This window comes from Ananas comosus, linkage group 13 (assembly GCF_001540865.1).
Source record: "Ananas comosus cultivar F153 linkage group 13, ASM154086v1, whole genome shotgun sequence".
Classification (NCBI taxonomy): Eukaryota; Viridiplantae; Streptophyta; class Magnoliopsida; order Poales; family Bromeliaceae; genus Ananas; species Ananas comosus.
The window spans coordinates 11,648,841-11,672,331 of record NC_033633.1 but is presented as its reverse complement, the minus strand read 5'-3'; the positions used below and the strand labels follow the sequence as shown (position 1 = coordinate 11,672,331).

Genomic DNA, 23,491 nt, shown 5'->3' with positions numbered 1-23,491 from the left:
TGTTTCAATTATCAAGTTTTTTGTGAGTGCGTTAGGAACGGTTGGTGTTATGTTTTGAAATTTGAAGCCAGAGTTCTGTGTGATTACCATGCATTTACTGCAAAGAATAGACTACATAGAATTCGTGTTGTGACGCCGATAATATTTCTTACTGCAAAGAATGTGCTTCTGGAGTTAATGAGTTGAGATTCACTGTATAGTAGTGGTGCGCATCTTTAGTGCCACAATGAGTCCGAGACGGTGTCGAGAGCTTGCGGACCGCACTCAATGTGTCGGGTCCAAGCTCGACAGTGGGACAAGCTGGCTCGACCTTGCTCAGTGTTCACTCTGTTTTGCTCCTACAACGGAGAAACTCGTCGAACACCGTCTGTACCACTAATAAACGGCGGTATGCCAGCTTGAGGCATGAGAGTAGCAACGACGGCGGCGGCTGCTCTCCTTGGACTCCGTCGCTGCTGCTGCCGCCTGCCTCCTATTCTCGCCCCATGCCTTATCGCCCTATCGTCGTCGTCGTATTCGTCGTCAGCCCCCACCCGAACCATAATAAGTGAAGCCCCATCATCAACGGTATCCGTACCAGAAGAGGAGGAGGAGGAGGAATCGGAAGGAGGAGGAGGAGGAGGAGGAGGAGGAGGAGGAGAAACGGGGGTGGTGGTTGAGAGCCAGACCCCGGCCGACGTGTTCCGCCGATGGGGCTGCACGGAGTCGGAGGTGTCCCGGATTCTGGCGCGGCACCCGTCGCTGTCGCGGCTGAGGGTGCCCCTGCTGCAGGCGAAGCTGGAGGCTCTCCGCGGCGTCGGCGTAGGCGGCCCGGAGCTCGTCAAGATCATCACCTGCCGGCCGCGCTTCCTCTGCGGGCGCGTCGGCCACGGCGTCGCCGCCCGCATCGAGTTCCTCCGGTCCACCCTCTTCCCCTCCGACGACGCCGGCGCTGCCCTCCTCCTCCGCGCCGTCTCCCGCAACCCCTCCCTCCTCACCTACGACGTGGAGGGCACGATGCGCCCCTGCGTCGCCCTCTACCAGTCCCTGGGCGTCGACCCCCGCGCCCTCGGCCGCCTCCTCGTCTCCCGCCCCACCATCATCCCCCGCTCCGCCCTCGACCCCGAGAAGCTCGACCTCCTCCGCCGCACCCGCCTCGCCCCCGCCCACCCCATGTACAAGTACGCCCTCTCCGTGCTCGCCATCTCCCGCCTCGACACCCTCCGCGCCAAGCTCGCCAACCTCGAGAAGTTCGGCTTCTCCTGCGACGACGTCATGGGCCTCTTCGCCCGCACGCCCAACGTCCTCACCCTCTCCGTCGACAAGGTGCAGCGCAACATGACCTACATCGTCGGCACCGTCAAGCTGCCGCCGCGCTCGGTGCTCGACGAGCCCGCGCTGCTCTACTGCAACCTCGAAAAGGTGCTGCGGCCGCGCCACCTGCTGGTCGTCAAGCTGCGCCAGATGGGCCTCCGCCCCACACCGCAGGTGAAGGAGCCCTACGTGGTGAAGGCCGTCCGCATGCCGGAGCGGCGCTTCCTCAGGTCCTTCGTGACGTGCCACGAGGATGCCGTCGCGAGGGAGCTGATGGAATACTACGAGAATGTCAAGGGGTTGCGGCGGTTGGCCGAATCGTCGAGGTCCACCAGGCGCCTGGGCTTCCCCTTCTGACCAATCTTTACTGCTAGATCTCCTCAACTCCATTCTTGTTCTGCTCCGGTGCCCCCGACAGTCGACTAACTGCTATTGCTTTGCTCTTGTAAGATCGCTTCATCGCTTTTAGTAATACGGACTCTAGTGCTCTGGACATTTTTTGTTGGATTAGTTCCATAAAGAACATACTAGTTAAGTTACACAGATCATGATTCACATTTTACCATCTGCTTAGATTAGAACTAGTCTTGATTCTAGAGTTCGTTTTAGCCAACAGGATAATTTAAGAACATTTGTATTACCCCTTCTATTCTTTTTTTTTTTTTTTTTTTTTTTTTTCTTTTGGGCGTGCCTGTGTGTTTGGGAATCAGAAATAAGGTGTAAGGAGTTGGCAAGAAGCACGGCATATCACAATTGATTGCATTGAGACAAGCTTCAGTATGATTTCTTCTTGTGAGCATCAGTCTAGTTCCGTCTAGGCACAGTTCACTATGCATTGGGGAAACTCTTCATGTTTCAGATGTTATAGAGCAAATATCAATCTACTGATTGCGTCCGTAACTTTGGTAATGTTTGTACTGTCACCTCACCCATTAATACCACATTGAAGTGTCAGAAAAATCAAAACCCTTTCACTTCTTTCATATACCTAGGCATACTGAATTTTACTCTGAAAACTACACTAAGCCTTTTCAGGAAGAAGCGGCTGAGGCAGGGTGGGCTTGTATAGGTATCAAGGTTGAACTGTAACTTATGTCGGGACTATTTGAGTTTGTTATTAGTTCATTTAAGTCGGTTAGATACTGAGATTCCCAATTAGTTCAGGAGTTCTGTTGGATTTTGTTCAGGTCCAACTGAGTCAATTCAAGTTTGATAAGGCTTTTTGGGGATAAATTGGATTTAGAAAAGTTCGTGTTTTATTTTGGGTGGTCTCCTCTTTATTAAATTAAGATCAAGACGGTGCGGAATCGGAATCTTATCATGACGACTGTGTTCATCGGAGTACAGAGAAAGCTCTAGTAATTTCTTTGGAGCTCAGGGGGTTTAACTTCCAAATTCCTTCTCTCTGCGAAGTTCCCGTATGACTTCTAAAACTTCGTGCAAGCTTTCATTGGATCACTAGAAAATATCTAGGACACTTTTGATGCAGGCCAAATACATGAGATAGCAAAACTTCAAATTCTTAGGGCCACATCCATAATTTGGATCCTCTAGTGTGTCTTGTGTTGGGAAGCCAAAGCAGTTATGTCTAGAATTTTGTTACCTTGTCCTCTTCCTTTTTCTTTATTCTTTTTGTGATTCATATTTCTCTATAGTTTCAAAGTCTTTGACCCACAGAAACACATATCAGTTCAGGGTAGGAATTCCCCGAATATTAGTTTAGCGGCGACTAAGAGGACTTTCATAGTGGAATGCTCTATTGTTTTAGTCATATTTTCTGAACACTGTTCCATGGTATGTCTGTGAATTTTGTGACCCATTGGTCTAGCATGCTACCTCCTCTCAGTTACGGTCATTTTAGCAAGTGGACGTTGTTGTAGTTTGGACCAAAGTTTCTTGATGCCAGGCTTGTGAAAATGCAACCGTTATACTAATTTGGCTTGTTCCAGGGGATTCGATCTACTAGATGTACATTTCTCTCGCTGGTGCTGTTTTTTAACTTTACTATTGACTTGTGTCCAGTTCGATACATTCCTTATGTACAGAATTTAGTTTTGACCTTGCGAAAGTGAGGTCATCATGGCTGCAAACTATGTTACTGGCAAGTCTGTTACTGAACTTTCAGGATTCAAAAATGCTGTTTTCAAAATGTTGATTCATTTATGGAGAAAATGAGGAGCGGCAGAAAAACTGCAGCCTCAGTTATGATGAAAGAAGATAGATGAACATAATTACATATTCTTCAGAATGTTGGTCTAATAAAATATCAATAGTGAGCCTGATGTTTCTGCTGCTCTCTTGATGCCCTTTTCTTTTGGTCATTTACTCTAGAGGCCATTTGTATGGTAAGACATTGCTCAAATTTTGTTCGTCTCTAGAGTATGACCTTTCAACTTTGTTTTTATTCTATGTTATTGTTCTAATGTTGAAATCATGCTTTCAGTACATCTGGTTCATCTGCCTTTACGTTAATACATGCATTAGCCTTTATTCTTGAAATATGGAGTAGTTTGAATGAAGTTTGTAAATCACTTGTTATGAATTTTATCAATTCCAGCAGTAGGTCTTTGTCTCTCTTTTCGAGAACTATTGGATAAATAACCGAGCAGAGCACCTTTTACGTGTATCCGAAGGGTAACAGCCTTTGTGTCGATGTGGAAAGAGGCCGTTCACTTGTGAAATAAATTAAGGCCATAGTTGTCATATGCCGAGTAGAGGGAAACTTTTAAATTAAGAGCAGCTTTGGGCAATTATTCATGGATTTGTTGTTTTAGATTTTGGTATTGGGTAAGCAGTGATCTGATCCGGTTGATGAGGGCAACCTATGAGGTGTGAATGTATTTTATCAAGCTCATCTGCGCACGCACAGTTTTGTTACAAATACATCAATATGGTCTTGCACCTACACCCATTTGAAGAGTGAAGCTTTCAAAAGAAGGCCACGTTGGAACTTGCTTCTATCTGTACTTTTAGCACGCTTGCCTTATTTTGCTGGTTATGTTCTGAGGCTTGGATGGTATTTGATGATCAAAATTTGTTTTCCATGTTTTCCATGCTCCTTGTTGTTGTGTGTTGGCTTGGTTTTCTTATTTGAAAAAGGAAAGTTGTTTGGGCCCATCGCCCCAAATATCAGTGCCGGGCTTACTGGGGCGTTTTTCCAAGTTCTGAAGGGGCCCCATGGCCTGCCCATTAGGCATTAGCACGGCACTGGCTGCGTCAGAATGCATATATGTGCACGTGCAGTATCGATCTAAAGAATGAGCCATCCCTTTTTGAGTTGAGCAGTTAAGCTCTTTCTGCTTTGGAAGCTTGACAACCACCGTATGTTAAAAATGAACAGGTTCGGGTTCGCTTCAAGTGATGATATATAAAGCAGGTTCGGGGAATGATGGCTGCGAGCAGCACCGCGGCGGCGATGGCGAGGACGCACACAACGGCAGCTGGGAGGTGGTGGAGGCGGACACCGTCATCGGAGCCTTCCGCTCAAGCAAGGGCAGTTCTACCCCTGCAGCAGCTACGGCGCCCCCAACTCCCCTCTACCACCACCACCACCACCACCACGACGAAGCAGCACCCGCTCGGCTCTCTGATTACTACCGAGGGAGATGAAGGCGAGGAGGAGGAGGAGGAGCAAGAGCAAGAGCGACGGGCACCGTGGAGCCGTGCCTGTCGCGTCAAGACGGCGACAGCGGGCGACGTGCTCTGCCTGATGGATGCTCTGCGCCTCCCCGTGGAGGAAGACGTGTACGTGGACCTCATCAAGGAGTGCACCCATTCCCGGGACGCTGTCCAAGGAGCCGAGGTCCACGCCCACATCCTGGTGAGGACCCGCGGAGCCGCTCCCGCCGGCCTCATCCTCGCCAACCGCCTGCTGCTCATGTACGCGGCCTGCGGCAAGGTGGAGGCCGCACGCCAGCTATTCGACCGAATGCCTGCCAGAGACGCCGTCTCGTGGGCGGCCGTGATCGCCGCTTACTCCCACGACAATAGCAGCAGCAGCACCAGCCACTGCGAGGCGACAAAGCTCTTCACGAAGATGCGAGCTGCAGAGTTCGCAACTGTCGCAGAGTCAAGAAGCCGCTGCTGTTTGGATGCTATACTCATGGCTCTTCTGAGGTCGTGCGGTCGTGCGAGGGAGCTGGGACTCGGCCGACAGGTTCACGGGCTGATTGAGAAAATGATGGGAGCAAGCGGGGCCGGCAGCTCCCTAATTCAATTCTACAGCACACTCGGGCGCCGAGACGCCGCGCGACAAGCCTTAGATAGGGTGATCATGTACCCTTTTCAGGAGGAAGATTGGACGAGTATGATCGCATGTTGCTGCAGAGAAGGCCTGTTCGAGGAAGCGATCAGCATCTTCAGGAAAACAGCGAGGTTGGGGAAAAGAGGGAACCCCTGTTCTCTTCTCACAAATGTCCTCAAGGCATGTGCGAGAATAGGGGACGGTGGGTGGATCGGAAGACAAGTCCACACCATCGCCATCAAGCTCGGAGCGGAATCAGATCAGTACGTGGGGAGCAGTCTGTTTCGCATGTACTCCCAAAACGGGCTCTTGGCGGACGCAAGGAGGTCTCTTGATTCAGTCAGCAGGTTGCAAGATGATGCGTGCTGGAATGCAGTGCTCACCGCCTATGCTCGTCGAGGGTGCTTTGAAGAGGCCATCAGACTGCTTTACGAGAAGAAGGCTGCTGGATTGCAGCCTCCCCAATCCATGGTTAAGCAGATATTCGAGATGGTCTATGGATGTTAATAGTGCAGCAGAATATCCAACTGTGCCAGTTGTACAAACTACTTTACTCCAATCATGTTAATCAAATCTTCTGTATGATCTGTGAGTATTGAAGCAGCAGAATATTCGACCGTCCAAGCTGTTGAAAAAAAATAAAAATAGAAGAAGAGAGACGCTTGAAAAGCTTCTATGCACCGAACAGGTGAATGTTGAATGGTCAACTGTTACTAGTGTGACCCAACAAAAGACAATTTGGCTCAAAGACCTCGTAGTTCGGAATATATGCAGTTACCTGCACTAGGCCTTTCACAGGAGAAGAACGAAAAAAGAGTACATAAAAAAATTTTCTAGCTGATTCATTGAAAGAATGAAAAGAGGAATATAATTGATGTGTAGTAGAATGATTGTCAACCACTCTGAACCTGTGAATACTGTAACATTTGAGCAGCATATGAAGCATCGAAGCTCATAGTAAATCAAGTAAAATACACAATTTCCCAGTTCAACTGTTTCTGAGCTTCAACTGTTTCAGAGCTTCAATTTTGCCTACAAAAGTGTTCCTCGTGCATTTAAAGGTAATTGTTTGCTTGAATCAGCAACAGCAGGGACCTCAGCCGGATACTTGGACAGATCTATGTCGCTCAAGATAGATAGATCATATGGGCGTGCTGAAGCAGCAGCATTTTCCTTGAGCAAAGAGGATTTAATTGCTTCCCGATCCGACTGGTTTGGCGACGTACTGCTCAAAGGGATGTTAGATAATTCCGCATTGTCGGCTCTGCCGGTGCACACGTGTTTGTTCCTTCTCACGGCATCCATTTCCTGTCCGGTGGGCACAAAAGTGCGCGATCGGTATTTCCTTGCTCCGTCATCACCCTCACCATTATTGTAAAGTACGTAATCATGATAAGTAGGGGCAAACTGTTCACAAATAGTTCTCGTCAGAAATGTATGCATGTTTTAGTCAAATTACGTAAATATACGAAGTTGCAACAGTCTACTGAGTTTGATCACCTGATGAACAGTGTCATGATAGAAATCATTCAAATTTAAAGCATGAGCGAGGCTTCTCCTAAGATCGCGAGAGCCACCTATATTAGCACCTGCATACTCCTTGTAAGGGAAAGCAAACAAGTGCCCAACAGCTGCTGCAAGCATCTCAATGCACAGCACGAAGTTCTGAAAATCAGCAGCCTCTCCAGCATTCTTCACAAATCCAGACTTGGCTGCTAGGAAAACCAGAACACCCTGTAGAATATATAGGTTTAAACTTTTTCTAACATAAAGATTCCAGAATACTTTGATTTACGACTACCGATAGCTCTCCCTATGTAAGCAAACAGTCAGAGAGCTGAGGGCTGAACCCAGTATGAAAGAAGACTATGAGGGGAAGAATACCTGCCAATACGTGAGAAAAACAACTGATTTGATAATTATAAACTTGGGGACCGGGTTGAATGGTCGAAGCAGATCTCTACATGCCGCATAGAACAAAGCAAGAGCGTACAATGCAACCGAATAGGATATTGTATAGATGATTGTGATATAAAGATAGGCTTGGTTCACGCTAAAGTTCCCATCCTCATATTTTCCTTTTGCATATAGTATGAAGGTAATCACAACCAAAATAGGCTTAAGAATCACAAATTGGAGACACCCTTGCTTGCATCTCCTAATGAAACGCCTGTTCAAGCAAACGATTTTATCAGAAACAACTGCTTCAGAAAATCTCAACTCATATTAATCTAATATGTAGCAATCTTGTAAGCTAAACATCATACAGGATGAAGGTGGCTTTATGGACTTGTTACGCACCCATCAAGAGGGAAAGCAGGGAAACAGCATGTCATCAGCACCCATGATGGCTTCAGAACTCGGCCACTCAAACTCAATACTACAGCACCTGGACCTCCCACCCATGCCAAGCAGAGTGAAAGAAAATTATAGATGACCCAAGCATCATAACTGAAACATTGTAGCACATCAACTCAAAATTCTGATCAAGCTTCCAAGAGACTTTAAAAGATTTTTTTTGACATTCTTTCTGGATATTTCCATAAACATCTATTTCAAGTATGCACAGGGCACATAGCCAATGAACATGTGGACAACTAAGATTCTCACATTTGCAGGAAATGGAAAGCCACAGTCAATGTTGCAAACATTTGCTAAAGATTTAAGAAGAGCAAAGTAAGCATTGTTCTCGACTTTACTATTAAATGGAAAGAAATTGTGGCCAAAGTATGTATTCCTGTACACTATTTTCACTTGTCTATGGAAAACATGTATTAAGTTTTACGAGACATCAGGTTCAAGCTACAGAAAAGCCTAGAATTAACCAATGTGCAACAAATATTTTGTTTCCTGCCAACATTGGACAAAATTGTTTTGCCTCCACATATAGACTCTGCACCAAACAGTACATAAAAATCCCAAATATCCAAAATCCTGTGAGATAGACTTGATCCGTAGGGGAGCTTCACCCAGGGGCTAGCCTGGCAAGTTAGGAGACTAACATTCTAGCAGCAAATGCTAAAAGCCCTTTCTGCTATTGCCAAATTGGTCCTTCTAGGTTCTTTACATACTACATGCACAAGCAATACAAACACATGGCCTTATCAAAACGCGCAACAGCAACTTACGCTAATAACTTACACTAATAATACTGCTTTTTGCAGTATCGACTCAATCTAGCTATGCTAAATGACATACAAACTAGAAGAGGCATGAAAATTTAAAGAAACCTGAGTGCAAAATCAAAAACAAAAAACTAGGAGTAAAATTTCAACATTTGCTTGACGGACAGTAAACTTACACTTCTCTGATTGAATTGAAGTAAATCGAGTGATCACGCAGAACAAGGGATAGAAAGGACATCACAGCATAGACCTGCCAAAACAAATAGGGCATGATTGTGATGCTGTACAGCAACATAGAAAAAGAGAACATGCGCGCACTCACACCATGCACGCACACAAACACACAAAAAAATATAGTACACAAGGTAACAATAAACAAAATATGATGTTCGCAAAATCTAAATTCATATATACTGTGCATGAAAGATTGAACCGGCAGATGCGCAGTGTAATAGCAGAGTTGTAAGCGAAGCATGCAGAATCTGTAAGCAAGCATATCTGGTAGAACTGAGGGAACACCAATGTGACAAGATATTTATAGCCGTTTGCTAATAGCTACACCCGAAGCTATAATAGTACGTGTGGGAAAATGATTATGTTCACAATAGAGAAGTCTCACGAAGAGATACTCATCTAATAAATTATAGTAATTTAGAACGAGAAACAGAACTATCAATGTAAATGTCCAGAGCAAGTGATTACATAGACCATAAATAAGAGTTGGATATAACAACATTTATACTTAATCAAAATGGCTAAGCGGCAAACCTAATAAATTTTCACCGCGAGGTGCATTAAATTAAATTCTCATGAAGGCAAAATGCAACACTTCAGAGCATGACGCAATACGGAAGAGATTTTGATCAAACATTTGGATGACTATTGCGTAAGTCCTACAAGCATTCATGTTCTTTTTTCTATCTGCAGTGCAGTATTTGAACTTTCTACGCCCGGCGTCATATTTGATCTTTTTCGACGCCAACTGAAACTGCGTTTGCTCATCGGCAGAAAGCATGAGGAGCAACAGATTATTATTAGTCTGTTCAGATCAAGAATTGGTTAGTCTGCTCAGCATCAGCAAGCTAGGAGAGAACAGCAGGCAATTTTGAACAACAATTTCAAATAGAATCCAGTGATGACGGCATTCTGAAAAGTGCTTAGATTACCGGGACCATGAAGATGATGCGAACGATGAGGCGCTGGTAAGTGGGCTCGGTGTAATTCTGGAGGTGCCGGTAGATGTGGAGCATGGCCAGCACTGTGGCTCCGGCCGCGCACGGCAGCGCGACGGCCACGAAGAGAACAGAGGCCATGGGAACTAACTAATTCTTTTTATTGCACACCCACCCCTCTAGGGCCCCTACCCACCCACCCAATACGGCAATACTACATCAAGTAGTAAACCACCAAACTCAGATGATCAGCCAATTAAGAAAGATAAGGAAAGAAGGGGGAGCGGGAAACCCTAAAATTAAGCCTCCCGCTTGGTATTCTTTCGAAGGAGCATGAAGAGGGAGAGGAAGAAGCAGCGGAAGCGGGAGCTCAAAAGTAATTGAGGTGGGGATTTGATCGGGGAATTTTTGGTTTGTGTGGAACTAGATTCGATTTTGGGAACGATGAAGTAGGAAGAAGCGGGGGTCTCTTAACACTAAAAAGAGGAGAGGAGAGAGGGTTTGGAGGAGGCAAAATCGAACAAAGATTAGGAACGAAGAGAGAGAGAGAGAGAGAGAGAGAGAGAGGAGAGGGAATGATGAGAAGAGCAGTGGAAACGCAAATTCCACAACACCGCACTTCGGCGAAGCAACAGAAACACGGGTGCTGTGCTGTTTCTGTTTGTTGGACCACTCTTTACACATCATAAGGAAGATTTTTTTTTTTTTTTTTTTTTTTTTTTTTTTTTTTTTCGTCGTGGGAAGGAGGACGCCACAATCTAAAAAAGCCATGCCAAAATATCAACTGGACAAGATTTTGATCAACTAGATAGATTTGTCAAATTTGGTTAGCTGTAATTGGGCAAATTTTGGTTAAATTTAATAAATCTGGTCAGTTCATATGAATATTAAATTTGTTTGTGTCATCTTGTATTGGAAATCGACTTGCAAACTACTTTTTTTATTAACACCTGTAATATGTTTAAATTTTGAGCTGTTTGAGTCAGATAAGTTGGGAATTTTATTAAATTTGATAGCTTAATTAACTGCAATGATCGTTCATTTTTGATGAATCTCGTGACTTCCTCCAACTAAAAAATAATTAGAATTTTAAGTTTTTAACAAAGTTTATTAAGCTAATAGTAACTCAATCAAAGTAAACAAAGCTAAAGAAGTGTCCGTAAAGTATGGGTTGACTCAAAAACATAAAAAAAGAAAAAAAAAAGAAAAAGAAAAAGAAAAAAGAAAAGAATGGAGAGGGTCTCCAGATACTGGTTTACCTTTTCTTTTTTTATTTTTTACTTCTTTCTAGTTGCTTACTCTTCATTCGCAGGCCAAAAGTTTGATAAGGCTTTGAATAATGTAGATGCTTCCACACAACATTAAAGTTAGCCTCTGGGTCGTAATCAACAAAACTCCACAACAAACTCGGAACACTGCAATAAAGATAAAAAATGACTTTCTAGTTTCTATTGCAACACTGTTTTGAAGCATAAACGAAACTCAAGAATGGCAATACTTTTCTTACGCAAAAGAATGGTCATCTAAACAAGGGTGCTCTTGCGAAAACAGAACACTTGATTTCTGTTTGGTTTCACCACTTAGACTCTAGCCAACTCTACCAAAACACAAAAAGATCCAGAGTCATAAAAACGGAAAAATGTGGACCTTTCTGCAAAATGGCGGAAATTAGCTTAGAAAAAGAACCAGCATATTCTGGCGAGCTCTCCCTGTCAAAGCACTTGATCCTAAAGATGATCTCTCCCATATCCCCACCAGACAAAGCAGATTCCATCATTGACTTCAGGTGAAGCAACTGAAGCTGTTTGTTACGGTTTTATAATAATTATTTAGTAAGACTTCATTTTCATAACCAAACTGTGCAATTTAAAGTCGCAGTTGTAACAACTGGACACATATAATAGAATTTGAAGCATGCAGTGCACTGCAAGCAAGGTTACAACTCACTTCCAGCTCTTTAAGGAAGTTCAAATAAAGCAAACAAGAAATCAGGCGGCAAATTATGCGGATTAACATAGAAGATACGAACCCAACCCAGCCTTACATGAATTGCTCTTCATAGAAACATACAGCTAGAGGAATCTCTTATCCAAATCTTTCTCCAAATCCACGAGTATTTCAGTGATATAAATGCGGTGACATGCAAACCTTGCCAATATAATGTTCTCCTTCCAAAACACGAAGTCTGTTTCAGGACTTTAGCTACGTTCCACAGCCTCATCTGCTGCTCCTGCCGCAGCAGCTGCTGCTTCAGGTTCCTCCATTACTACGTGCATCACCAGACTCTCAACAGGAATCTTAACAACGTCACGCCGAATTCCAATATCTGACACATATCTTCCAATGCAGTACATCCCACTCGTCACCAACGCCAGCCCACTTGCACTGGTTGTCAAGAAACGAAGAGGCGAAGACGCCACTGCGCTGATCGCAGCCGTCAGCGAAGCCAACTGCCCGCTCCTTCCCACACTGAATGTACTCGCCACAAGTAGACCGGTCTTGCAATATATCGCAAAGTCCTCGCAGTTGTTCTTGAATAAGCAGTACGTGCCGAATCCATTATCAAGGAGATACTTGGCACGGTGGATGACAACATCAGATGGGTCAGAAGCAGCAAGAGTACAGGTTCCTCCTCGAGCTTTGGCGAAGAAGAGAGCTGGAGAGACTGAATAGTTGAAGATATACAGATTGCCGCCATCTAAGAAGCAATCAAGGCAGGAGATCATCACTCCCTGTTGCTCGCTATGATCGCCGCATCTCTCGCAAGTGGTATTTGCATTTGACGGGGAGGAGCTGAAAATAATGCGATCTAGGAAAGTTCCTGTCCCGATTTCATGCCCAGCTGCTCTAGTGAAATGAATTACCATACCATCTCCAACATATATCCCTGATAGAATAGAAGAAACGCAACATTTAATCCTACGGAAAGTCCGAGAAACTAAACCAAGTAAGAAATTTTGTATTCGCCCTTAGATGCTAAAGAATTTAAATTAGCAGCAAGATACAATGAACAACTCAAGAGTCAAATAGGAAAGAATTTGACCTACCATGACATACGAAGAAAGATCCATTGTTCCAACTAGAAGAAGTATTATTTAGAAAAGACTACAGACATGCTTTTGGAGGTTAGTTAGCAGAAAGAAACCTATGAACTTAATGGAAAGGCAGGGAACAATATCGCAGGCAAAAGATAATTTGACAAGACAACCACAGAACAAGTTGCTCTGCTAACTAGAAAGAACAAAAGGACAAAGATACACAACCAATATCACCTCACATAAAATTAGGCAACAGAGATATATTCGTGGTTTTACTTCTCAAGCTAGTGGTATCAAAATGAACTCTTCTCTCATGACAAAAATGATGCTCCATAACCAGATTTGGAAATTGTTTAGGACGCCTAAATGATGTAGGGTTTATCCAAGTTCTGAAGTCTAATATAAGTAGTACTGCACAAGCAAAAAGACAAGGATCAATAAATAAAGTTAGCAGATTTACAATAATCTAGGCATAAGAACTGATAAAAATAGCCAACTAATAGCATGTCTTTAGGATAAAATGGCTGTGACGTACTTAACAAAGCAAACTGAAGATAGAGGTATTAGTTCATGAAAAAAGAAACCGAAGATAGCCTAAAGGGACACTTTCTAGAGAATACACACAACTTGCGCTGACGATAGTAGTTCTGATCGAAAGAAATTGCACAGCAACAAAAATCCCTTTATGGCTTAATCTTGTTAATTGCCTATTGTCCAGCAAAAATAGACCACAAAGTAGTGTCCATGTCTACAATTACTAAACAGGTTTAGAATTTATGAGGAAGCAAAAAGGAATTGGCACCATGCAGGGATATTTAACCTCATTTTCTTTCAAAAAACAAGATTGTAAATATTAGTAAATTTAACTCAACCCCTGTACCTAAGTTATTGCTCTTCACTTTTTCAGATGAAGACATGGAATTACGCCTAAAATAAAAGGATAATTGAATCTTTTCAAAGCAATTCTTAATTACTTTAAAACTTGTCAAAATTATAATGCAACATTAATAGGATATAAACATTCTAATCCTTTACTTGTATTTTCACAGAAAGGGTCTTTAAATAGCAGCTGATTAACTAAAAGTGTGCTGTTGCCTCTTCCAATAGCAGCAGCCAGATAAAATCAAATGCGCACCCACATATAATTATACTTGAAATATGCCTCTCAACCACCCCACAACACCTATTTTCTCTTCGCTTCGAAGGCAGCAAAGAGCGCAGCAGGGAAAACATAGACAGCATTCCTGTTTAGATTCAGCATTTCAAACCAACCCTACCAAACTCTCTTCACTGCAGCAATAGCTTAATTTGGTGAGCGATGCAATAACAAAAACGCAATCGAACAATAAGATCACTGCACGGACAAAATACATGTATAAATAAAGTACCGTGATGGGCGTAGACATAAGCGGCCCTCCAGGAATAGATGTGATCCCCTGGCTTGAGCTCGTCCCTCTCGATCTTGTTCGACAAAACCCCCATCCGCAGATCACCACCCACCCTACTTTCCCCCGCGCCCAGTTCTTATCCTACGCAATCGCCTCTTTCCAGGGTTTCCGATTCCCTCCTCTCCTCCGCAACGCCACGCGAACGAGGAGGAAGAGGAGAAGTGCACTTGCTTAATCGCGAAGCAGCGGAGGTGGGGTCGGGGGAGTAACCGAATAATAACGCATATAATATAAAAAAGAGGCGATCGATGATGATGATGATGATGATGATGATGATGATTGAGCACGGCAACGGAGTTGGATTGCGTCCGTTCGTTATTCAGACCCTGACTCGGGCTCGGATTGGACCGCGACAGGTGTGCTCGCCCATTAAGTACGAGTTAAGATAAAACGCCCCCCACCCCTTTATTAATCAATAAAAATTGTGACAGGTCGGATGGTGATTGATTACTTTTTTTTTATTTTGCACGCACGGCTAATCATGATGTGAGAAAATATTTCAAAATTCTAATACAAATCAACAATCTTCTGTCGTTTAGTTGGAAAACCAAATTTCTCTATTAGGGAACAACAAAAATTCTAAGAACAGGAGATATTTTGATATAAAATAAAATAATTATAAATTTATATTTGAATGTATTCGAAAATATTCTAAAGAATATTCTTAAAGCTCTTAGATAAAAAGTGTAGGACAATGTCTAAACATATTTTTAAAAATAAAATAATTAATTTATATTAGTATATTTTATATAAAATTATTTCTTATAGTAATTTATAATATAATATTTATAATTTATAATTTATTTTAATTTTAATTAATAATAGTATAAATTTCAATACAAATTTTTTAAAAAATAAAATACACGACAAAATAAGTATATATATATAATACTTAATATAAAATAAAATAATTAAATATTAATATATAAATGATAAAACTTAATAAAATAAATAATACATCAAATTTAATTAATTTATATTATATAATAAAATTTAAGTATAAATATATTATCATAAAAATAATATTTGTATTAATATATTTATTTGTATATCTATTTATTTAATAAAATAAAGAGAAGAACAAAATTGTTTTCAGATCTTCTAGGAATAATTTTTAACGAGTTGTTTCAGAACCGTCCTATTCTTCTATCGTTTGGTTATAAATTGGAAGATATCTTAGGTACCAAACGCAGCTAAAATTTTTAGTTTTATTTTTATAGTGTGCATTAGTAGAAGAAGTTAATTTAAATAAATTATTCTGAACTCTAAACTTTCAACCACATAAAAACGTAATCGTATCGAATATGTAAGTTATTATTGCATACAATATTTATTTGTATATGCGTCGAACTAAAATTTTGTTACACATTAATCCGAAAGGGATAGGTTTAAACCTACAATTAACTATGACAAAAAGTAGGTAGATACCAACAAGAAGTCGTGGATATAATACTACTCGCATCAGTAGCGTGCAAAGGGATGATTCTTTAAATCCATCTCCTGCTGCCATCTTGAAAGGAGTCGCGTTGCATTGCACTGCTGCCAACATGATGATCAGTCAGTCAGTCGAGCCTGGGGCGCTTAGCCCCATCGCTGCTTGCGAAAGAGCCAGCAGCAGCCTCTTGGAAAGAGATGGCCGAGCCGTCGGAGGAGGACCGACCGTGCAGTGTCGGTTGCAGAGCACTCGAACTTAATGCGCTCCGATTTCCGGTGATCCAGCTGTAATCACCAGTGCTGTAATCACGAGTACTGCTACTACTACTACTATGTTTCGCAACTCCAGATGACGACAATAAGCGCTTCTCCAAGCCCGACAGCGGACGGACACCAGTGCTTTTAGTATTCTGCCCATCAGTAGAATTACAAGAAGCAGACGCAGATGCAGGTGCAGATGCAGATGCAGCAGAAGGCCACCAGCAGGGCAACCCTGGCGGCCGCTGGTGGGCCCCGCGGCCCGATATTTCCCCCTGTTGAGACGGCAGCTGCCTCGACGCAGTCCTCCCCTCGAGCAGCTTTGCCTTCAGCAAGTCGATAAGGTCCTCGGCCTCGGCCTCCGCATCCGCATCCGCATCCGCTCCGTCCTCAAACGAGAACGGCGGCAGGTCCTCCTCCGCTACTCGGCCACCGCCGGATGTCGACGAAGACGACGACGACGACGACGAGGAGGAGCCGAAGTTGGTGCGTGCGTTGGCGCCCCGCAGGCTGCGCGCGGCGTCGTCATACGCCCGTGCGGCGTCCTCGGGGGTGTCGAACGTGCCCAGCCACAGCCGGACCTTCTGGGACGAGTCCTTGATCTCGGCCACCCACCGCCCCGACGGCCTCTGCCGCACCCCGATGAATTTCTTCGGAGGAGGCGCCCTCGTGGCCGCCGCCTTCTCCCCTTCCGTCGGCCCTGCCATGACGCGAGCAGTACTAAAATATGCATGCGTGCCGGTCGATCGGTAGATCACCAACTGCTGCCCGCTAGACGTTGCGCGTCGCAATCGGCCGGCCGAGGCCGGCGGGAAATTAATTGTTTACGGACTAATTTATTATATAGCCTCCGTCCAGCTCGCATCTTATAACAATTAATAGATCGACATATATACCACGTATCTACATATGTCTACTTATAAACGGAGAAAGCGAAGAAGGATTTGCGCGGCTTGCTCTTTTTTTAAATTAGCAATACTACTTATATATTCAAAATTTGAATATAAATCTGGCATCCAATCTCAAAATTTAGCTAAATTTTAAAGTTTTAGCCACGAAAAGTTGTAATTTAGAGTTTTATCCACAATTTTTAAAAAAGGGTACACTATTTGGCCTAATACCTAAACAAAAAAAATAGAAGGATTTGCGCGGCTTGCTCTTTTTTTAAATTAGCAATACTACTTATATATTCAAAATTTGAATATAAATCTGGCATCCAATCTCAAAAAAAAAAAGAAGGTCCTACCGGGAGTCGAACCCAGGTCGCTGGATTCAAAGTCCAAAGTGCTAACCACTACACCATAGAACCTGTTATGATATTGTTTCTGCTAAAACCCTAATAAAAGTTTCACTTTCTCTCTCGCCTTAATAAGGGCGAAAACTGAGTAATCCCTCAACATAAGCACTCCGCCGTCACCGGTGGCCTGGAGGAAACTGAGTAATCGCTCTGCTTCTCTTCTTAAGCCCCTTATATTTTCGCCTCAATGCATTCCTATATGTACATATATGCATCCTTTACTCATCTACAAATTGATTTAGTACCAATTTATTAGTGTCTCTCTATGAGGTTTGTACAGAGTAATTGGCAATCATCGTGACCAGTGTGTCTCTAATTGCTTCTAAAATCTGGAGATCTTGTCATAAATAGTTTGGTAATCTTCTTGGTTGAGATGAACATCTTGGAGATTTTTGTATGCATAATGTATCCTGAAAAATTTATTACTGTTTTTTGCTGCCAACAGAGTTAATAAGAGCCCTTTGTTAGTGACTGCTGCTCGCTGGAACTTTTGTAATAAATGAAGCAAATATTGTTGTGGTATCTTGAGAGTAGCAGGATTTTAGGCAATGAGGTGAAAAACTAGTTAAGATAATTGGGCAATGTTTGGTGTAAACAAACAGGCAAACAGTGCATCAGGAAAAAGGATAACTGAGTGGTTTTTTTAGCTGATCGATCAATCTAACAGGAAATGATGCAAGATAAGTGTTGAATATAAATATTAAAATCACCTTTCTCTGACAGCTTAAGCTATTGGCGAACAATGATTGTTTTATATAGTCTAATATGGTATCAGAGCAGGAGATTTTGAGGCCGAGTTGCGCCAGGCTCCTGACTTAATTTAATTTTCTCCAATTTAATTCATGTCCATGTCTTGAGCCGGTTAAAAAGACTCGAGCCTAGTGAGAGTGTTGATTATACATATTGGAGAACAATGATTATTTCATATAATTTAACATTTAGCCCTGTATTCAGTATACATATTGCAAATCAAATTAACCATATGGCCACTGTACAAATAGCATTTTTCTATTACTAAACTATGACGGTAAGCTCTTTGTTATTCAGTGATGAATGGTATCTTTGAAAAGATAAGAAAAGAAAAGAAATGTGAAATCTATCCTGGATGAATCATTGAAGGGAAATGCTGATATCCGATGTCTTTTGATGCTGCATTCGCTTTGTTAATAAACCACAATGCATTTCTATTTTTCAGTACTATTCGTAAGGCCTTTTAGATAGCAAGATCTATCAGTTGAATAGAGACCTAAATATTTTGATATAGGTATGTACTTGTAATCGTATAAATTATCTTTTAATTAGCTGATGAGAGACTTAATATGGGTTAATGCGATTTCTCTTTTAAATTCGAATCCCATCAATCCTTACGCAATCATCAGATTTAAGGAAGGCATGAAGGGAACTGTTAAATGAGGTTTATCTTGTATTTCTCCCTTTTCTTTTTCTTGTAGTGTTGGAAGTATGTTATGATTATCCCAAGCAAGGCAAATGCAGCTTTTATGAAATTGTCTCTTGCTATATACTCTTATGCCTATAAGAAATAATCTCTTGCTATGATCTTTTCTTCATACTCTATCTCTTTTTTTTGTGTGGTGGTCTTCATATTCTCTCCTCATAAACTAGGGAACATTTTAACACTATCTTATTCAATTTTTGTGCCGAAGTCTTGCGATTTTCTTATACTCTGCTTAATCTTGTAATTACTGATTGTGACCTTTTGTTAATGAGATGATTTAGAACGTCACCTTCCAACTGATGCTGATTAAATGGCTAACTGTAAATTTTTGGTTGACATTGGTTCCTGAACTGCTATGTTGAGAGCTGAACTACCACTGAGGTCATCATGTTAACAACCTCCACTTCATGGCCTGTGTCCTGGAGAACCCACAGAAACTGCCTGTTGTTTTCTGTTAGTTGAACACTCTCTGTGGAGTTTATTTGGAAATGAGCTGGAGCTAGTCTTTGCTAGCTACTCTGATTTTCTTCTTGCCATAGTAATACTCTACAATCACAGTACATTGATTAGCTCATTTTACAAAATTTGGTAGAGATTACATAATTGTATCATACTTGCACAATAAAGACTCGTGCAAGTTGCTTCAATAAGCTAATATTCAGCATTAATGCTTCCTAATCATGATTATTCATTTGGAATGCTCAAGCATTGAATGGGAATGGTAACTAAACATCATAAAATACTTCTTGTCAAGGGGGTATTATTCTCTCTGATTTACATGTCTTTTTGCATTAATTCGTTAAACGGTCACATGAATCCTAGGAAACATATTTTTAGCTTGAAGCAGTAATAGATAGCAAAGACTATTAGCATAAATAAGACATCATTTCAAATAGCTACTCTGAGAGAGTATTTAGAAAAAGTTACATTTCACCCTGTTTTTCACTTCAAAAGGATCTTGCTGCAAACATTTCCTGCTAGGTTATGACAATATATGCAAAAACAGCATTTCATAACATGTATGCATGAGTCTCATCCACTTGTGTAATTACTATTTGAAACTTTTGTATGCAGATGATTGGAGAAGTTCTTACCCACTTTTTTTTTTGTTTTCCTTTTTTGGAGAAGGCATTCGCCTTTTGTTTGTTAAATTGCTTTATAACAACTGATAGCCTGTATAGGCTTCAGAAAAGTAGAAAATAACATTGTTAAAGTTGGTGGTGCGATTTTGCTCATGTCTAATCAGCAAGTGGCCTCTCTCCATAATTTTGTGAAAGTAATAGGCCATTTATGGCCATTTCTCTGTAGGCCTGGAAGAACAACTACTCTCCACGCTAAATCAATATGATATGGAACAGGCCCTACTTAACAATAGAGTGGGTGTGAAACATTAAACACCCCGGCCCCCAGTTAGTCAGATCTTAAAAGTATCTAACTTGTTTTTAGGGTGCTTGCAATGTTAGCGGCCTCGCTAAGCTAGTTGTTAGCCTAATGCCTGTTAAACTTAATTGTTTATGCACAATCATTACATTTGCATCCCTTTCTTCCGTACTTTAGTTCAACTAGCATGTAGCATGTGTTTTACATTATGCGTAAGCTAGCAGATGATTTGTTTCATCCACATACAATATAAATTTCTTTTGCATTAATTGTCTTTGACAACTTGGATTAATGAAAATGGAGGTACATGTGCATTTTTGTTTAATCACCAATTATTTGCCTTATGTATGTTGACATGTATAATATTTTCTCCTCACTAGGATCTCGTTTTGATTGGTGATTCAAGGGCTTTGACGAGCAACTTAATATAGTAATGATCGCGCGACAGAAAGCAAAATTAAATATACGGAGAGTTGTCAAGAATCTGGGTAATCTTTTCTGCTTTGTTGTCTTCTATCTATGATGAGGAATCTGCAAGTAGAAAAGATTAAATAGTTTGTGTAAACTTGAAGATCACATTAGAGTGAGTGGTGGCATAGAACAAGGGTTCCAGCTATTCAAAATCTCTTCTTGAAGGGGGCTAAAGTAGTGTTCAACTATATATAATTTAGTTTGCGGAGAACATTTTCTATGTGGATTTTACTGCTGATTTGAAGAGTTTGTATTTAACCCATTTGCCTTTTTTTTAATCATGAGAATCAAAATGTTCAAAAGATCTAATTAAATGAATAATGCTTAATTATGAGGACACAACATGTTTCTTTTCCCTTTACTTAGGGAGGGTTTATATATGCAGAGTAGTTGCAGAACATATATCCAAGATTTGGAGGCTCCAAATCTCCCTTAAGGTCAAAGTGTTCTGTTGGCTAGTCCTTAAAAAGAGACCTCTTACAGCTGATGACCTCGTGAAGAAAGGCTGGACTGGAGACTCAGTCTGCGTGCTGTGCAGGGTATACGAGGAGACAGTGGACCACCTATTCTCTCAATGCGTCTTTACCAAATTCTATATGGTGATGATTAGGGAGGGAGTTCAGGCTGGAGAGTTAGGAGAAGACGTACGTTACGTCTGGGATAGGTGGTTGGCCAAGAAAGGGGCGCATAATAAGCAGAATAGCGTACCTGAATTGGTCGCTTGCTGGTGGACGATTTGGAAGGTAAGGAACGATATGATTTTTTGAAATATTCATGTTGACCCTATTTTGGTTGTACAAAGAATTAAGCAGCTTCTGAAGTTCTGGGAACCCCTCATACGACCGAATCATTTAGCAGCTTCTAAAGTTCTGTTGTTCTAAAGTTTTTTTTTTTTTTTTTTTAATTGTTGTTTCTTTTCTTGAGGCCCTGGTTGCCTCAATCCTGTAGCCTAGTTCATACATTCAATGAATAAAGCAGGTAGCGTGCTACCTTTTCTCAAAAAAAAAAAGAAGAAATATGGTGGGGTGAGCTCTCCAATGTGATGTGGGGTTTTAGTTTGAAATAGGAATAAGCAGTCACAAACTCACAATAGTGATAGGATTGAGACCCACAACCAAAATTGTTAATATTTATCTTACGTAAAATAGTGCTTTATAGCTTACAATTGTGACATCATTATGGCGTTGGGATGATGCAACATCTTCCTTAGTTTTCGACTAGGACCTTTGACTTAAAAATAGTTTAGTGGAAGCTCATTCTCTATTTCGTTCAGCAGCTTAAACTGCTGTAGAATGATACTTTATGATACTTGGCCCCAGTTCAGCAGCCCACGTTTTTCTTTTCTTTTCTTTTTTTAAAAAAAAATTGAGAGAGGATCATAGCATGTAATTATTTTATTTATTTTATTTAAAACTAAATTTAATTAAAATATAAAATAATTAGATTTTAAATTTGGGACCGTAAATACAAATCATTAAACAGGGAGATGGTTGGTCCCTTTTAGACATTATTAATTACGTGCGGTTTTATTGCTTATAGCAGCAGTACGATACCATGCCTTAGTTGCAGCCGAGAATGTGTGGATGCTTTGATGGCGTGTTCTACCACTAACTGACCAGAGTACGTTCATCTTGGTGAGCCAACGCTTTTCTTTTTTTATTTCTCTTTGTTTTTTCTGTTTTTTGTTTTTTGGGTTTAGAGAATGTATCCTAAGGCTGAGTCAACTAACTTGTACTGGTGAATCATGTGGCCAACCATATGAACAACGTGGTGCCCCTTTAAGCCTAGAAAAATCAAATTGAAGCGTGATCCATGATGTTAATCATTAAGCACCAAGTAGGTACCCAGCTATATTAATGTTAGCCATAAATTTATCTTTTATATATATATATATATATATATATTTTATATATATAATATATATATATAATATAAAAATAGTTGAGCTAGAATACTCTCAAAACACAAAGAGGCTGGTTTTTAACTCTTGGATGGAGAAATGTAAGTTGGGATGATGGTGGCAGGTAGAATAGTATTTCATCCAAGAGCTATTAGTAATTAAGGAGTAGATCCAAAAATTAAAAACCTAATAGCACCAAGGGAGTGATACTTCTAAAAGTATATTTTAGTACATTTATATATATATATATATATATATATATATATATATATATATATATATATAATTGAGCTAGAATACTTTTAAAAGCATCATTTCCTTGGTGCTTCTAAGTTTCTAGCCCTTCGATCTACTTCTTGATTACTAATAGCCTTTGGATCAAACACTATTCCATCTACCACCATCATCTCAACCCTACATATTTTCATCCCATGGCTAAAAACTCAAAAGCACCAACTCCTTGGTGCTTTTGATGAGTATTCTAGCTCAACTATATATATATATATAATTGGGTTGGAATACTATTAATAGTATTTGAGCTCTTATACTATCCAAATTTTAACTTTTTTGAAAGTCCGCCTAGGATTTAGTGGTAGTTCTTCTAGGGTTGAGTGGGTGGTTGGTTGAATAATATGATCTAATTAAAAGATGGAATTAATTAAAGTGTAAATCTAACGGCTCAAAAATTGATAGCAAAAGAGCCAAAATACTATTAATAGTATTTCCGGTCAACTCTATATAGAGAGAGAAAAAATTGAGCTAATACAATCTTGATAATATATAAATAGTATTAATTATTAATTTTTAACATTTTGATTATTCCTCTTTCATCAACCTTATTAAACCTTAGCATCTAATCGTCAAAAAATTGATAATAAATATTAATTTTTTTGTTATCAAATATATATATATATATATATATATATATATATATATATATATATATATATATATATATATATATATATATATATAT

The 23,491-nt window shown here is 40.9% G+C and overlaps 5 protein-coding genes, 1 long non-coding RNA gene and 1 other non-coding gene across 9 annotated transcripts; 3 read left to right on the top strand and 4 right to left on the bottom strand.

Annotated features, from left to right (window-relative positions):
- LOC109719438 (transcription termination factor MTERF9, chloroplastic) lies at positions 238-1,952 on the top strand. The gene has a single exon (XM_020246124.1). It carries the CDS (start codon positions 406-408, stop codon positions 1,648-1,650), a length of 1,245 nt encoding a protein of 414 aa, XP_020101713.1. The 5' UTR covers positions 238-405; the 3' UTR covers positions 1,651-1,952.
- LOC109719436 (pentatricopeptide repeat-containing protein At1g31790) lies at positions 1,623-6,116 on the top strand. The gene is made up of 2 exons (XM_020246121.1): positions 1,623-1,738; positions 4,634-6,116. Exon 2 carries the CDS (start codon positions 4,679-4,681, stop codon positions 6,041-6,043), a length of 1,365 nt encoding a protein of 454 aa, XP_020101710.1. The 5' UTR covers positions 1,623-1,738; positions 4,634-4,678; the 3' UTR covers positions 6,044-6,116.
- LOC109719437 (transmembrane protein 184B-like) lies at positions 6,358-10,496 on the bottom strand. Its single transcript, XM_020246123.1, has 6 exons — positions 9,828-10,496; positions 8,838-8,911; positions 7,838-7,987; positions 7,421-7,706; positions 7,037-7,270; positions 6,358-6,943 (listed from the first exon to the last, which is right to left on the bottom strand). The coding sequence occupies exons 1-6, from the start codon at positions 9,972-9,974 to the stop codon at positions 6,569-6,571; spliced, it is 1,266 nt and encodes a 421-aa protein (XP_020101712.1). The 5' UTR covers positions 9,975-10,496; the 3' UTR covers positions 6,358-6,568.
- Positions 11,677-14,612, bottom strand: LOC109719653. 3 transcript variants are annotated; one of them, XM_020246436.1, is made up of 3 exons: positions 14,260-14,612; positions 13,907-14,161; positions 11,677-12,720 (listed from the first exon to the last, which is right to left on the bottom strand). In XM_020246436.1, the coding sequence occupies exon 3, from the start codon at positions 12,698-12,700 to the stop codon at positions 12,032-12,034; it is 669 nt and encodes a 222-aa protein (XP_020102025.1). In that variant the 5' UTR covers positions 12,701-12,720; positions 13,907-14,161; positions 14,260-14,612; the 3' UTR covers positions 11,677-12,031. The 3 variants fall into 3 exon arrangements, with proteins under 3 accessions (XP_020102025.1, XP_020102023.1, XP_020102024.1); XM_020246434.1 differs by lacking the exon at positions 13,907-14,161 and having other exon boundaries at positions 14,260-14,604; XM_020246435.1 differs by lacking the exons at positions 13,907-14,161; positions 14,260-14,612 and adding an exon at positions 12,881-13,894.
- On the bottom strand, positions 15,882-16,718 carry LOC109719302 (dehydration-responsive element-binding protein 2E-like). Its single transcript, XM_020245875.1, has one exon. The coding sequence runs from the start codon at positions 16,716-16,718 to the stop codon at positions 15,882-15,884; it is 837 nt and encodes a 278-aa protein (XP_020101464.1).
- On the top strand, positions 17,244-21,617 carry LOC109719575. The gene is made up of 3 exons (XR_002218740.1): positions 17,244-19,302; positions 20,525-20,632; positions 21,001-21,617. It is a non-coding gene; the product is annotated as an uncharacterized LOC109719575 (long non-coding RNA).
- Positions 17,249-17,320, bottom strand: TRNAQ-UUG. Its single transcript has one exon. It is a non-coding gene; the product is annotated as a tRNA-Gln (tRNA).